Consider the following 17,722-nt stretch of genomic DNA (forward strand, 5'->3'; position numbering starts at 1 on the left):
CTCTTTATCTCCAGCTTCTCAATATCCAGTGTCTTCCATATTTCTCATGCCCTCTAGTCTGATCTGACTATGAAAATGAATCTGCTCCATTTACATCAATAGCCCTACAAACACTGCTCTTCCTTTCTTGAAAAATCACTAGGCTTGCTAAATGCTAAACTGGGGACCCTAGCAGAATGACTAACAGGATAGCAATTTTCCTGCAATTCAGTTATTTATACAGGCAATAGTGTCAACTGATAATCTTTAAGCTATTACAGTCAAATACTATCATCTCTCTTTTTTTCCCTGCCATTCTTCTGTTTTCATACAGTTCATACAGTCTATCTGCTACGAACCCCTGGTGCACCGTGGTTAGAGTTTGGCTGCTAAACAAAAACTCAGCAGTGCAAATCCATCAGCCACTCCTTGGTAATCCTATGGAGCAGCTGAAGCACCCACTTAAATAGAACTTAAACAGAACCAGAAATAGGAGGGGAGAGGCAATTTCTCATTGAATATTTGCAACTGCAAGAAAAGCAAATGCCTAATGACACGAGGATGGTTGGGCAAACTATGGCACATCAAGGCAATGGAACACAACTATTAAAGCTACATAGGAAATGAAAGAAGACTAAAAACATTTATTAATTACAACTGGGTTAAGAAGTCTAGACACAAGCAAAGTTGGTCAAAAATTCTAGAGCCAATGACTCCCAACTAGAGGCCCATAAAAGAAAAAGTAATGACAGGTGCATCATTTTTAATATTTACAAAAGCCATACTGAAAACATATGTGAAAATATCATATAAGCTAACTAACAAGTCAAATTTGTCTTTGACTGAAATTATATTAACCCCATGTTGTATTTCTGATCATTTCAGGGCAATCAGAAGTTATAATTGCCAATAATATGTCTTTGGTTAATTGAGAATTTTTTTTAATTCAATTATAATTTTATAAATGCAGGACACTACCTTTTTCTGACTTTCTGTTATAAAAAGTAGAATGAATTGCCATGTATCCATCACCTAGCTTCAACAATTATCAACACATGTCCAATTCTGCTTCATTTGTACACCCCCTATACCAGGTTATTTTAAAGCAAATCTATACATAGTATTTTATCTATAATATTTTAGCACATATCTCTAAAAGATAAGACCTCATCTTTTTACCATAACCACAATGTTATAATTACATCTAAAAACTGTGACCAAAGAAATTCTTAATGCCAATCTAGTCGGTATTTGAATTTCCTTGATTATCTCCTAAGTATTTAAAACTAGCTTTTAAATCACTGAGTGGTCCTAAGAGTAAAAAAAAAAAAAAAATCTATGTTTCCAAGAATTTTGTTTTACTTATAAAGTTGTTTAAAAGCATGAACAGGAATAAAGGCAAATTTTCTGTGTAAATAAACCACAAATTAGAGAAACTTCAGGTCTGGGTTATAAGGATCAAAGAAGAGGGATATGTAGAGCCAGACATGATTTTCAAAATATTTAACAATTAGTGCAGCATGGGCACCAACCAACCAGAACAAACACTGGCCAAAAACATACGGCATATAGCCTGGGTATCAACCTTGGATAGAGCTCTGACTGGGGAACTAGCAGAAAGACCTGGGGATCCTGCTTCCCAGGCTCTGAAATTCAACCTTGCTTGCAGCAGAACAATAAGCTACATCCACATCAATCACCAGGAAATTACCATAAGGCCTTGATAAACATCTTCTACTTAGCACAGCTGGTAACTACTGTATCACTTTAGCTGCAACTGATCATCCTCAACCCAAAACTCACAACCGTAAAGTCGATTCTGACTCATAGCGACCCTACAGGGTTTCCAAGGCTGTAAATCTCTATGGAAGCAGACTACCACATCTTTCTCCCAAGGAGCCACTGGTGGTTTTGAACCACCAGTCTTTCAGTTAGCAGTCAATCACTTTAACCAATGCACCACCAGAGCTCCTTAACTGATCATCCTATTATTTATCATTTGAACTAGGCATAGAAAGTATCCTCTTTTAAGCAAGAAGCATGGTAAAATAGAAAGAGTTCTTGATTCTAGCATGACGTGGAATACAGGCTGCCTGTCTCTAAAAGTTAAAAATGTATTATCTGGCACTGATAACTGGGAATGTTAATACCCTTCAACCCCTGAGAGTGCACTACTTATAGGTCACAGGTTTTCTGGTATGTTCTTTAGGTTGCTAAAGAATGTAGAAGATAAACCTTTGTGATTGTTATTTAGAATCCTTTCATAAACTGAAGGCCTGCCCTGGCCATTTCAAAATAAACCTAAAACATTCCTGAAGGGAGAGAGGAAGAGAGAGATCTTAAAGGAAAGTGAGAATGCCTGGGGTTTTGGCCTGGTTCAATACAATCTAGCCTAAGCAAAGCATTTTCATCTTCCTGGGCTCCAGCTGCATATAAGGCACCTGCCAACTTCCCTAGTCTCATCTCCTACCACTCCCTCCCCCCTTTACACATTTTCTGTAATGACTCACTTGTTGTTCCCCAAATAGAGCATATTTTTTCATGACCTCATTCTTCTGTACATGCTTTTCTCTGCCTAGAATAACCTTCACACCCTTCTTTGCCTAGAAAGTCAATCTACATTTATTCAAGTGATTGCTGTGGAAATCCACAGTATCCCAACAATGCTGCCATTTCTCCAAGTTCCCTAGGAACTTTTCTGTGAAAACTAACATCAGAGCCATTTACTGGTCATAAAGCAAAATCTGCTCCTTCACATGTAGTTCATATGCCATGGTTTTCAGTTCCCTCATCACCCTAGTTCCTAGATCTGGAATCTGTCAGTCTAAGTATGGTCTAACTAGCACCATTTAAAATAGAACTATCCAGTCCCTCTTTCTCAACGCTTTATTAATGCATGCTAAAATCACAACTTTTTGGCAACCACACTTTGACCATAAATCAAATTTGCAGTCAATTAAGTCTTACATATTTTTAAGAAATTCTGCTATTAAATCACATCTCTCTCCTATATCTCTATTTTTGCATCACTAATTTCATCATAAAGGTCAAATTTCTCTCTTATCCCTAAGAATATCCTAATCATTCCTGTAACACATTCCTTGCATGCTGATAGTATCACTATGTTTTATCAGTCTACTCACCATAATGAAGAAACTACGGTTGGTGTGACCTAACATTATTAGTGAGCCCATGTTGGCTCTTAATAATCTCACATGTATTTTGTTTAAGAATATGTTAAGCTCTTACCTCCTTCCCATTTTTGAAAATGTGTCTTTCTGTGGTATTTCCATGATTTCTCAAATGTTACCGACAGTGACTGAATGATCTCACCCTAAAATTCTTTCTGAAATCTGGAGTATAATTTGTCTGGGTCAAGAGACTTGAATTCATTCAATGTGATTCAATGCTCTTGTACAAATGCCTAATGATCTCAGGTTTCAGTCTCCTCTTGCTGATTTCAGCTCTATCCTTTCCAGTCATAATTTACCTCAACAATGGGAAGAAAAAGTCTTTAGGAGCTATTTCAGTCTCAGAGATGTTTTTTTCAAAAGTGATTATTTGTGATTTCACATTTAGAGTTATCATCCAGCATAAAATATCCTTCTTGAAGGCATAACTAGCACGATAAAAGTATTTTTTTTTTTTTTTAGGTTCTTCAAAACAAATCTATAAAAGCTGTTAGAGGAAGTAGAGATGCTAATTATAAGAGTTCTTACCACAAAAGCAAAAACCGAACTAACAAATCTATTACAAAATGAGGCTAGAGAAGAATTCTGAAAATGAACCTATCTCTGCTATAAGTGAGAAGAAAATCTGCCAATCAAAAATTTTAATTCTCCCTCAAGGTGAAAATATCCCCACATTCATCAATATATCAACCCACAAATATTTACTGAATGTGCAAGACGCTTAAAACAATCAGCCAAAACCCCATATCATACTCACATTCTTTCAACAAATTCAAGATATAAAAAAATAAGCAGAGTGATGTTTTCTCCACTAGGCCAGGATGGCATTTATAGAGATTATGTCTGCCTGACACTCAGCCATTTTGCTACATCACTACAATAGTCCAATAATCACATAATCCATCAATCTTGATTGAGTTCCTACTATGTACACAGCTCTATGCTAAGTGCTATGGAGACACAAAATCTATAATTCAAAACCATCATCTCCTGGAATTCATAAACACATTTAAGTAAACCCGTACCTCCTTCTCTAGGCAGAGAGTCCTCTCAAATTGGAAGCTGGGAATCTACTACAGCATATCCTGTGGTATATACACTACAGTGGAAGAAGCAGGACTTTATAAAGACAGACAAATATAGATTCAAATACTAGTTCTTGTGCAATTTTAAAGAACTTGCCCAAGGTATCTCTTCTATAAATCTCAGTTTCCTCATCTTTAACATGGGGATAATGACACCTACCTCAAAGGGGTACTGTGAGGACTGAGTAGTAAGCTAACATATGTAAAGCGTACAGTACATATTTGTATGGGGCACAAGATGTACTCAACAGGACTTTTCTCCTTTCCTTTCCTCTCAACATGGAAGCATCACCTCTAAATTTTTAACCATGAAAACACGACACAGAAATGCCCTGGAACTTCCCAAATACCACCCAGGAAGGAAGCAGACTGCTGAAAGCAACAATATACATCTGCTTCCCAGAATGCATATCAAAGCAGAGCCCAGGACAGCAAACCTAGCTGTACCAAGAACACTACCATGTTCCGAACTCCAAATCTGAAACGATGGCTTATAACAAGGGTCTACACAACAGCCTCTTCCCCAGAGCACACAAGGGGCGTTAAGAATCTGGAGCCTCCTGTCAGTTTACCAACCACTGAAATTATACCAATTCATACTAAAAAGCAGCACAAAGACTAGCATTTGTTGTCCTAAATGTGCATAAAAGCACCTTGTTCGTCATATTCAAAGCCTTGTTGTACTTCAGGCGGCGGCGGGGGGGGGGGGGGCGGGGGCCTTTTCTCAGGCGGTAAAGTAGTGTTATAGCACAGCGTTTACAAGTTAGCTGTGGGCTTTCAAATCTAAATGTGAAAGGTGAAACAATAAATCTTTTAGAAGAAAGCACAGAATATCTTCACAATCCTGCAATAGCATAGATGTCTTAAAAATATTAAACAAAGAGAAAAACTGATAAATTAGACTACATTAAAATTAAAAACTTCTGTTCCTCAGAAGTCACCTTTAGGAACATCTAAAAGAATAAAGCACCAGGAAAGTGAAAGATGTGTACAATGAAAACTATGAAACATTGCTGAAAGAAATTAAAGAAGACAAAAAAATGGAAAGAAATCCTGTGTTCAAGGATCAGAAGACAGTATTGTTAAGATGTGTCAATACAACCCAAAGTGATTTACAGATTCAATGCAATCCCTATCAAAATTCCAATAACCTTTTTTGCAGAAATGAAAAAAGCCAATCCTCAAATTCAAATTGCAATCGGCCTCAAATAGCCAAAATAATCCTGAAAAAGAACAAAGTAGGATTTTATAAACTATTTCAAAAGTAACTAACCCAAGTTCCTACAACTAGAAAGTGGAGGAGCCAGAATTTGAAACCAGGACTAACTGACACTAAAGCCAAAGTTCTAAAGCTATTTTCAGGTACTGTTCTTAAACCCAGATCAAGTCTAAGAATTTGCAGCTGTATATGCAGATAACTTTAAAGTTCTAAAAACTGCCAAAACAGTGGGTCTCAAACAACAGCATCCATCAAGGATCAGCTGGCTTGTTAAAACAGATACTGCTAGGCTCTACCCCCAGAGTTTCTGCTTCAGCAGGACTGGAGGGAGGCCTGAAATTTGCATTTCTAACAAGATTTCAGATGATGCTGATGCTGCTGGCCCTACGTTATGTTTCCCCTACACCCTTCTCTTCACCTTTTGAATACCGTCTCCTACTACTTCCCCCATTATTCATTACCTCCAGCCTCACTAGCATCCTTACGAACAGTTCTCTAAAACACCAAGCATACTGCTGGCTTAAGGCCTTGATCTGGCTAGTTCCTCTGCCTGAAATACTTTTCTCCACATAGCACTTGGCTCACTCCCTTGACTCTTTAAAATCTTTCCTTAAATGTCACCTTCTCAATGTAAACTGCCCTGACCATCCTATTTAAAACTGCAACATCCATCTCCACTCTGCCCTAACATTCCTGGTCCCACATACCCTACTCCCTTTCTGTAGCCCTGTTTTATCTCCTAATGCACTATGTAAGTTACTTGTTGATTAAATTCATCTTTTATGTCTGTCTCCCTCCACTAAAACCAAAGCTCCACAAAGGCAGTTTCATTCATTGATGCATCCCAAGTACCTAAAATATTGATTGGCAAATAGTTGAAATTCAATAAATAACTTAAATAAAACTAACTTTGAGGTTCTCTAGACAATCACTGCTTATGAGACAGTGACCCTCCATCATAAACATACTTCCATTATACACTGATCACACTGCCTTGCAGATACTAGTTTGTATGCCTGCCTCCTCAGAAAGGCTGTGAGCTCCTCAAGGACAGCAACTGTGCCTCACATATCTTTGCAAACAAGTGCCCCATCATTAAGCTGGTCTCTCAGTAACAGAAAGGTATGTGGTAGAGAAATTTAGGTACAGGGAGTCAGGCTTCCAATTCTTGCTGTGTGATGTCAAGCATGTTATTTAAATTCTCTGCACTTGAATTTCCTGATCTGGAAAATGGGGATAATGCCATCTGGTACCTGGCATTGAACTGTATTCAATAAACAATAGCTATTCACATAATTATCACTGATTAATAGCTGGAATGAAGTGCTAATTTATTCTCACTTTCTTGTCTGTGTCCTCTATGATCCAGTATGCCTATAAGCTGGGTGGGCAGCTGAGACTAGCACAAAAATGGGTAAAACAAAGCTAACTGGTCCTTATGGAGACTGACTCAATGACCTTGGCCTCATTAGCAGGACACTCAGAACTGAGCTAAGCAGCCTCCATCAGAGCTAGATCAGCAGAACAACAATCCTTCACAAAACACTAAACATTGTTCTAGTAGATAAAACTACAAATGCTTAAATACCACTTTCTGCACAACAGAAATTCAGGGGAAAGAATGTATTTCATACAGAAGTTGTGAGAAAAATGGAGGGGAAAAGAACATTAGATAATTATTTAGCAAAGGGATTAAACACAATTTGGACATACGCAATTTCAGAGTTCAACAAAATTGGACTTCAATTTAGCAGATAATACTTCTAGAGATTTGTTATATTTCTAAAGGATATTTATTCTAGACAACAGATTGTGATCTGAGTCAACAGAACTGGTTAAATAAATCAAAACAAGGCTCATTAAAAAAAAAAAAAAAGCAACAAAAAACCTTAAACCAAAAATACCCCCTGAAGTCTTCCTAAAACCAAACAATAGTTTAGCTTAACTAGTAAAAAAAAAAAAAAAGTCTGCCTTGAGAATTGTGCTCTTTTAAGAAATATCTATATGTGATCAAACTGACAACAGCAACTTGAAAGATCAGATAGGCAATGAGTTATGTTAAGAGAGGAGGAACAACTCAGAAAAGGAGGGTGAGAATGATTATTTAACTCGAAGAATGTCATCAATGTCACTGAATCGTCTGTGTAGAAACGGTTGGATGGGTGTATGTTTTGAAACGGTTGAACTGGTGTACGTTTTGCTGTGTATAGTCTCAACAACAACAAAATAAATAAAATTTAAAAGAAAAAAATACAGGTTAATCTGAGCTATTACAAAATTTAGCCTTATAAATTAAAAAACTACAAAATAATCAGACTAGTACAAAATGCCCCTACCATCAACGTCTTAGTTACCTAGTGCTGCTATAACAGAAATACTACAAAAGTGATGGCTTTAACAAACAGAAATTTATTTTCTCATGATTTGGAAGGCTAGAAGTCCGAATTCAGGGTGCCAGCTCTAGGGGAAGGCTTTCTCTCTCTGTGAACTCTGGTGGAAGTTCCTTGTCTCTTCAGCTTCTGCTCCCTGATTCCTTGGAGATTTCCATGTGTCTTATTTAATCTCTTTTTTATCTCAAAAGAAATTCTCAAGATACACGCTACACTAATCCTGCCTCATTAACATAATAAAGACAACCCATTCCCAAACGGGGTTATAACCACTGGCATAGAGGTTAGGATTTACAACACATATTTTGGGGTGACATAATTCAATCCATAACAATCACCATCTTAGCTTTAAAGTCTGACTCTGGTCCTCAGCTTTCTGAGTATGGAAATACAATTGCAGTTCCTGCTATTTCTCTCTTCTACAAACTCTGCATTTTTTACTTAGCATTTAGAAAAGTTGTAGAAGTTTGGTTTATTAAATTCTAAAAAGTTAAAATTGTTTTCACTTGCCATCGAGTCAGATCCAACTCATGGCGATCCCATGTATAACGCAACAAAATGTTGTCTGACCTGTGCCATCTTCACAATCATCGGTATGTTTGAGTCCACTGTTCTGGCTATCGCGACCATCAATCTCATTAAGGGTTCCCCTTGATTTCCTTGACCCTCCACCAAACAGGATGTTCTTTTCTACAGACTAGTCTTTCCTGATGACATGAACAAAGTAAGCGAGCTGAACTCTCTCCATCCTCACTTCTTAGAAGCACTCTGGCTGGATTTCTTCTAACACTGATTTGTTCATTCTTCTGGCAGCCCATGGTATGTATGTTCAATATTCTTTGCCAACACCACAGTTCAAGGACATTAATTCTTCTCTCTTCCTTGTTTGCTATCCAACTTGCATGTATATGAGGCCACTGAAAAGACCATGGCTTGGGTCAGACACACCTTAGTCACGGAAGTGACATCTTTGCTTTTTAGAACTTTAAAGAGGTCTTTGGTTCACTATGAGTCAGAATTGACTCAACGGCATCAGGTTTGGTTTGAGTTTTTTGCAGCAGATTTGCCCAATATAATGCATCATGTGACTTCTTAAGTGTTGCTTCCATGGATACTGATTGTTGATCCAAGTAGAATAAAATCATTGACAGCTTCAATTTTTTCTCCACTTAAGAAAGTTAAGTACTATGCCTTACGTTAGAAAAAAAATTGCTGCATACAATTCTTTGAAAATAGACTAAGAATCTTCTATCTTTCCATAATCAATACAACAAATCTTTATCAAGTACCTGATATATAAAGCAGAGGGCAATGGTGGTTCAGTGGTAGAATTCTCCCATCCCATGCCAAAGACCTAGGTTCGATTCCCAGTCAATGTACCTCCTATGCAGCTACCACCCACCTGTCAGTAGAGGCATGTGTGTTGCTGTGATGCTGAACAGGTTTCAGCGGAGCTTCCAGGCTATGATAGGCTAGGAAGAAAGGCCTGGCGATTTACTTCTGAAAGTCAATTAATGAAAGCCCTATGGATCACAACAGATCATGGGGATGGCACAGGAATGGCAGTGTTGCATTCTGTTATGCATGGGGTCGCCACGAGTCTCAACAGCAGCTAACAACTTTATAAAGCACTGTCTTCTAACAAAGCTAATTTACCTAGCTGATCCTGGGACAAGAGGACTTTATAACACAGTTCTGTAATATCTGAATTTTTATAATGGCCTATGGCTTTTATAATCAGGAAAAAAATAAGGAAGTTTTTTTTTTTAATGGTTGCTGTCAAAGACTTCCGGGAAAACAAGAACTGGGTTTATGAGACACCTAACTTACCCAAAATAAAATCTCTGATTTTCATCAACAATGTAACAACAACAACAACAAAAAAAACCTATTGCTATGGAGTCGATTCCAACTCATAGTAACCTTACAGCGACAATATAGGACAGGATAGAACTGCCCCATAGAGTTTCCAAGGAGCACCTGATGGATTTCAACTGCCAACCTGTTGGTTAGCAGCTGTAGCACTTAACCATTACACCACCAGGGTTTCCAATATAACAATAGATCCCAAAATTAATACCTACCTTCATAACTAGGCTAAGTCATTGTTAGATGGCCATTATTCTAAAGCTACAAACCCAAAAAAAGAAAAGGGAATCAGAGATGATGTAACTGAGAAAAGAACCAACCAAGACCTTTTGACATTCCTGGAAAATAATTCTAATGTATTATTTAAAAAATGGATATAATTTGTTATAAATTGAGATTATCCATTTTTTATCTTGTAAATTAAGCCCTGTGATTATTTCTAAATCATTTTCTCCTCTGCCTTCCTGTCTTCAAAAATCCTGAAAGTTTCTTTGTTGCTTCCCTCTATATCTTTTCATTATAAAGAATATGGTGAATCAGAAGTTAGAGCCAGCCCCCAAACTACAACCACAAAAGATACAAACTGCACACTACACTCAAGGATTTCTGAAGTTAACAGATGCAATTCTCCCCACCCCCACCCCGGTAAAGAAAGTAGACCTCAGGCAAAAAGCAAAAAACATCCTAAAACAGTCACACGAAAAAAGCTGTTTAAAAGCAAAGTCCTCCTAAACTTTTGGTCTAAGAAAAATATTTCCAGAACTGATACGAGGGGAGAAAGAGGAAAAATAATAACAACACAACAATAAATAGTCTTAAGTGCAATTCAGAAAATGAGTGACCTGGCTCCTCTCCTGACAGAGCTCTACTGCAATGTGGATTGGAGACTGAATTAAATAGGCCACACCACAACTCTGCTATTCAGTGATTAAGCCATGGCTTCAGTTTTCCCTTTTCTATTAAAAAAAAACAAACTCATCAATGGTGAGACACCAGACAGAAGACCAGATACTAACAGTTCTAACTTGCTGGACGACACTGGACAAAAATAAAATAATTTCAAGTGGGACTGTAAAAATTAAATACTGTACACTGTAAAACTATAAAGTCATATGTCAATACTAATCATCACCACCTGCCAAAAGTGCTACCACTGATTACCTCTGACTTCTAGCTGTGACATTTTTATTCTGTTTAATTTTTTATTCTGTGACCAATATAAATGAATGCACACTCATGTTTGCCAATTGGGAACAGTTTTGAAATCAAGGGATCCCACACTCACAAATGAGTGAAGCTGTATAAGACCTCACCGCTCAGGCTCTGAGCACCCCATGAAAGCGGTTTAGACTAACTCAGTTCAGCCCAAGCGTACAGTAGGCCACAGTTAAAAAAGCCTAGCAAAATTTTTGCCTCACTTACCCAACATATTAATAAACAAAAAAATTACTAACCTGGTTCTCTGAAAAGGAAGCCATGAGAAATTCCATGGATGACAAACATGCATCCTAAGTATAATATTTGAGAAGCTTGCTGGTCTAAACTATACCTGTTTCCATCTTATTTCCTGGAGTCGAACTGAAAACAACTTGAGAACTGGCACATGTTCTCATACTCCACCATGTCAGGACTCTGCCACTCATAGACTCAGCCCAGGGTTCTAAACTAAACTAAAATCAGCCATCACAGAACATCTAGAACATGGATATTTGACCAAAATCTGCCTCAATAACTTTTGAGAACTAAATCTAAAAATCTGACAGTGATAGCCTATGTTCAATCACTGAATCCCATAAGAAGTCACCAGCTTCAGAAAGGCAAGACTTTCCCTCAATGGGCCCTACACCATATCCGGCAGGTACTAAAATATATAATATAAAGCATAGTTTCCCTCCTGTGTATGCACATTCCTGAGAGGTCTCTAAAACCACTTAATAGTAGTAATTCTAATCCAGGCATACCCACCCAACCACTGCCATCAAGTCTGACTCACAGCAACCCTATAGGACAAAAGAGAGCTGCCCCCATAGGGTTTTCAAGGCCATAAATCCTTACAGAGGCAGACTGTCACATCTTTCTCCCACAGAGCGGCTGGTTCTGTCGACCTTTCTGTTAGCACCCGAGCGCTTAACCACTGTGCCTCCAGGGCTCCTTCATCGAGGGAAAGCAGCAAGAATTTAGGGGTCAAGCCAAGCCCAAGTACACCTTCCTCCAGAGCTAGCCAAAAACGAACTTATAAAAGGATATAAAACGAGAAACAGATTTCACATTTCGCCAAAAGAGGCCTTACCAAAACCAAAGCCATTGCCGTCGAGTCGTTTCCGACTCATAGCGACCCTATAGGCCCTAAAAGAGGGGTAGGGGTGAATTTTATTTTTAATCTAGGAAGGAAGGAAAGGCTGAACAGACACTAAGAGAATGTGATTTAAGCACCAAACACCGTGACTCAGGATTTTCTTCTAAAGAGGAGCAGAGCTCCAGTGTCATTAAAGTAAAATCCATTTACTTTCAAATGGACTCTTCCCACCTGAGGGAGTGAAGTGGCGTTCTCTTCATTCGGAGTCTTTACAGTCTCTCCAAATAAATTTAGCGCGTAATTTTGAACTGCCTTGTGCTGTTCTGTAATTGTTTTTGTGTGTTGGTCTTTTTTCTAACTTCTTACTCGTACTACCTTCAAAAAGAAAACATAACCTAATCTAGAAAATCTCCCTCAGCAGCAACAGGCTTTACCTCTGGCAGTACCTACAGATGCCTGAGCTAAGCCGTCAGGATTTGAGTCTTGCTGCAGCAGCAGCAGAGATGCCTTTATACAACGACCATGAGAGAGTCTGTCCAGAATCAACCAAACTGATAAAAATTAAGTTTAGCTCATACTGACTTCCTGTATGAAACTAGCTCAAACTTTTTATAACCACCTCATCCCTGGGATGGGGTAAGTTTTTTTTCTTTTAGATAAGACATCCTTCTTAAGCATCTGGAATATGCAAATCAAAACCACAAAGAGATACAACTTCACACCCACTAGGACTGCTATAATCAAAAAAAAAGGATATGGAGAAAATGGAACCCTTATACACTGCTGGTGGGAATGTAACTGGTATAACTGCAGTGAAAACAGTCTGGCAATTCCTCAAAAGGTTAAACATAAGAGTTATGACCCAGTAATTCTACTCCTAGGTATATACCCAAGAGAAATGAAAACATACATTCACACAAAAATTTTTATGCAAATGTTCATAGCTGCATTATTCACAATAGCCAAAAAGTGGAAATAGCCCAAATGTCCACCAACTGATAAATGGATAAATACCATGGAGTGTACTTATGCAATGAAATATTATTCAGTGATAAAAGAGAATACTTTAAAAAAATGACATACTGATACATGGAACAACATGGATGAACTTCAAAAATACTATGTAAAAGAAGCCAGTAACAAAAGACCACGTACTATATGATACCATTTATATGAAATGTCCAGTATAAGCAAATCTATAGAGACAGAAAGCAAATTAGTGTTTTACTAGGGCTGGATTTGGGGGAAGGGAGGAAATAGGAGTGACTCCTCATGTGTACAGGGTTTTCTGGAGGATTGATGAATATATTCTAAAGTTGACTGTGGTGATAATTGCAAAACTGAGTAGTACATGTTAAATATGTGGATTGTATGGCAGGTGAATCACATCTTAATAAAGGTGTTTTATACATATATATTTATACGAGGGGAGGGAGGGAAACTACAGCCCTGAGATAACTCTTAAGACTTTAAACCAAAAAATATACCCTAGTCTTCTTAAAAATAAACCATAGTTCAGCTTAACTAGTATTAAATGTCTGCCTTAAGCATTGTGCTCTTTTAAGAACGATCTGTATGGGATCAAACTGACAACAGCAACTGGAAAGATTAGACAGAAACCTTAGGGAACAGTGTGTTTATGTTAATGGAGGAGGGAGGACTCAGAAAAGGAGGGTGAGAATGGTTGCACAACTCAAAGAATGCAATCAATGTCAATGAATTGTACATGTAGAAACGAGTGAATTGGTGTATGTTTTGCTGTGTATATTCTCAACAACAACAAAAAAATTGTATTAAAAAAAACCCTCATCTGGCAATGCCACTGAATTGTACATGTAGAAATTGTTGAATTAGTGTATATCCCACTGTGTATATTCTCAACAACAAAAATTAATTAAAAAAAAAAAAGAGGCTCTTTCAGCATATTTTTAGTGTTCTAAGTAGACCTATACAGGCCATTGCCTAACTTCTCATTTATCCATGTGTCCCAATACCGTTTCCGGCTCTTTCTCTTGAATTTTCGGCAAGGCCCTCTGCCCAGAGTCTGGAAAAACTGGAGACATGAATGCAAAAATCTAGGATACTTACATCTCACTGCTAGGTGCAGGTCAGTCGATTCCAATAAGAAATAAGTCACAAGCATTCTGGAACCTTAACTCTCAGACAGAGGTAAGCAGAGTAAACTCAGGAATCCCTACCTCATGGTTAAAGCCTTCTCCTTCAGTCACCTGGATGAAGCATCACCTCTGCCATCAGAAGAAACAAAAATGAAGATGCCCAGGACACCCACTCCTCAAGGGGTGAGAAAAGACACTGGACCATCACCACCTGCCTCTCCACTCAGGATGGGCCATGGAAAACGTAAATCGGGAGCAATTCTTCCAGATTTGCTCATCTAGCTGACAAGCTCAAGAAGCCAATGACCCGATTCACTTTGCAAATACCATTTCCTAAAGTTAGCTAGATTTGTGTTTCACCCATAGAATACCTCCTCTCCTCCTTCCAACCCAAAGTACTTTATTAACCAGAAAAAAAAATAATTTTTACACCTTCCTCAGTTCCTTGCACAACAAATAGCTACATGACTTGCCTAAATGCTTGAGTCTTCAAGAAATGATCTGAGTCAAGATCCAACACAGCAAGCTCTAAGTTAACTGTCACAGAGACGACTGAATCTTGACCCTTCTCCACAAAACCAGAACGAACACTGAGCATCTTTGATTTGGTAATTCTGGGTTCACTTTTTAAGGATACAGAATCTACCTGAGACATATAACTTAATTTGCTTAGAGATAACATAAACTCCTCAGTACCTCCCTGGAGGACCTGGGTACAATTCATAATTTCCTACAGTTTCAATTACTATGTCATCATCAGTTTTAGAGAAATAAGGCAAGCTGAAAAGTGAAAATGCACCCTGGAGAGTCTCAGCACAAAGCAATTGTATTCTGTTTTGTTTTATTCAAAGATCCCCTCAGGGTAGTTCAAATTCCCAACCAACCCACCAGAAATGAAATAAAAGGGGAAAAAAAAAATCCTTCAATCAGTTCCTATTCTAATAAAGGCTACCTATTCGATAAATGGTTTTGGCATTCCACTACTGCAACCATATTTAAAAAGACAGAAAATATCCTTCTTTATACATTTTATACAACTCATCTACCTTTCCTTGCTATTGTAATAAGCTTTCGCAGATATATAGTTTAAGCTTGCTGAAAAGGCAGATCATTTTAATTCATTAAAAGAGAATTAACATTTCTGAGGGTCTACTTGGTGAGATACTTTGTATTTACATTCTCTTTTTTATAGATAAGGACCCTGGCAGAGTTACCTAACTTGGCCCCAGACACATAGTCAATAGCAGAGCAGAAATGTTTGACTCTAAAGCCCATGCTCTCAGTAACAGTTGCTTTCCAGCTTCACTCCAATGCTTTATGATTTGAAACTCTCCTCTTTATTTTCTAAAACCAAATGTCTATACAATTTAATAGATTCTTCAAAGTGCAGCATTAAAATAATATTGGTTTATTCCATCACCTTAAAGTTTCTTTTATTGGACAGAACAGTGTTATTTTTAATCTTTCTCAACATGTTAATGTTCTCTAAAGGCCCAGTGAGGGCAATAAGATGCAATTTGGGGATGTAAAAGGCACACTGGACCAAGAGTTAGGCAATTAACTAGCGGGACCTAGGCCCTACTGTCTTTCCTAGGCCTCATTTTCTTCTCTGAGGTCCGTTACAGCTTCAATACCTTAAACTTAATTCCAACAACAATATCACAAAGTCACACATTTAATACATGTAAAACACAGATAAAATATTAACATCTGTATTACATGAATATGAAGACCTAAAAAAAAGTAAGCTTGAAACAATGAAACTACACTGACAAAGGCCTACTATTAGTATATTGTTTCATGATTTTTTTCCTCCATTTGCTAGTAGAGGAAGCAGTATTTTTTTGATCTTGTTAAGGAATCAATTTATCACATTTTTTAAGTCCATTTTTGTCATTTTAAATATACACTTGATTTTTTTTTTTTTTCATAAGAAACACTGGAATTTTTCTGGTAACAGGAAAAAAAAAAAAACTGTCCGTCATCTCTAAAGCAAAGTAAAACTAGTCAACAGGATAATCACTTTTAGGAGAGAAACTTTACAGTGAATACATCATAAGAGAAAAGTGGAAATGAGTTTCCCTCAACAAATCAGGATAACTGTATAACCTCACAGGGTCGATCGTATGAGTCAGAATCAACTGGAAGGCACACAACAAACAACATAACCTCAAAGTATAACCCAACAAACCACCCACATGAAACCTGCTAATGGGACCCCGGACAAAAACTTTTCCAAAACGGGTGCAATTCAACGGCTCCAACGAAAGTGCAATGGAATTCACAGAGCTGTTTTGCCCTTCTGCAATTAGTGCCAAATCTGATCAAGGACCCCATTTTCACTTCCTCATCACTCCTCCTTTGATAGGTTCCTTGAGAAGCATCATAACACAAACCAGGTTCTCCAACTTGCTGGTTTGTGTCGCTTATTTATTAAAAAAATGGCTTTGGCCTCATAAAGGTCATAAGTTACTTTTCATAAAAAGACTGGCCCCAAGATACTGGGCCAAGGATATTCTCACCCTTCCTGGTGCAGCCCAAGCCCAAGCTCACTTTACTATTTCATGTCCCACACAGATCTGTAGATAAGAGCTGCAATCTGTAGGATAAACCCAGGGGCCCAGCCCAGGGCTGGGCTATAACGGTTTCGAGCGACTGTTAGAACAGGCTTCTTGGGAAGAGGCCAAATAAACTCACCAAGTTTTTGTTTTGCTTTTTTTTTTTAAGTCTGAGTGGAACTTTCACTAGGACGTGGGATGCCTTCTTCCCTCCTTAATGAGTGTTCGAGGACTGGCTTCCCTTTCTTTAATACTAAGTCACTCAGCCTACACCAGACCGAGAACACACAACTCTCTTCTCCTCCTTGTCCCCGACGCCATGCCCCCGGCGCAGTCGGACCGGAGGGGCCGTTCTGACCCCTCGCTGCTCGGAGCCCCTCGTCCCGCTGCCCCTCCTCAGGCCCAATGCCCCCTTCCCGGCGTCCTTCCCGGTTTTAACCCTCGCCCGGCTCCCGGGACAAAGCGGGGGGCTCGCCGGGGGCCTCCGGACGCAGCGGGCACGGTGAAGCGACCCCGAGCTCGTCGCTCACTCACCCGACAGCTCGTCCGGCTCCAGCCCGGTCTCGGTGTCCAGCCCGCAGATGACAAAGTAGTCGGCAAAGCGACTGGGCGCCGAGCCCCCTCCGCCGCCGCCGCCGCCGCTCATGGCGCCGGGACCGAGACGGACCGGGCCGTGCGGAACGGCGCGGAGCCCCCGCACCCGGGCGCCCGCCCGCCCTCAGGCCGCCCCTCCCGCCGCCGCCGCTACCGCGGCTCCGGCCGCCGCCCCCGGCCCTGGCCCGGTCCCCGCGGCCGCCGCGGCTGCCGTGACGGGACGGGGGGGCACCGGGCCGCCCCGTGCCGCATCCTGGACGCCGTCCCCCCCGCGCCGCCGCCGCCGCCACCAGCCGAGAGCGCCGCGGCCCGACCGAGTCTGGAGAAGGGCGGAAAGCGCTGAGTGGAGCCCCACCGCGGCCCCGCTCCAGCCGCGCCTGCGCAGGCGCCGTCGAGGAGGGGCGGGCGTCTCGCGGAAAGGATG

At 39.6% G+C, this 17,722-nt stretch overlaps 1 protein-coding gene across 1 annotated transcript in view; it reads right to left on the bottom strand.

Moving 5' to 3' along the window:
* The window catches only part of DENND5A (DENN domain containing 5A), a 113,986-nt gene extending 96,564 nt beyond the window's left edge, over positions 1–17,422 (bottom strand). The window contains exon 1 of the mRNA XM_049890339.1: positions 17,239–17,422. Coding sequence (XP_049746296.1) covers positions 17,239–17,350 — 112 coding nt within the window. The 5' untranslated portion in view covers positions 17,351–17,422. The remainder of the gene's footprint in view (positions 1–17,238) is intronic.
* Positions 17,423–17,722: the final 300 nt, after the last annotated feature.

This window comes from Elephas maximus, chromosome 7 (assembly GCF_024166365.1).
Source record: "Elephas maximus indicus isolate mEleMax1 chromosome 7, mEleMax1 primary haplotype, whole genome shotgun sequence".
Lineage (NCBI taxonomy): Eukaryota > Metazoa > Chordata > Mammalia > Proboscidea > Elephantidae > Elephas > Elephas maximus.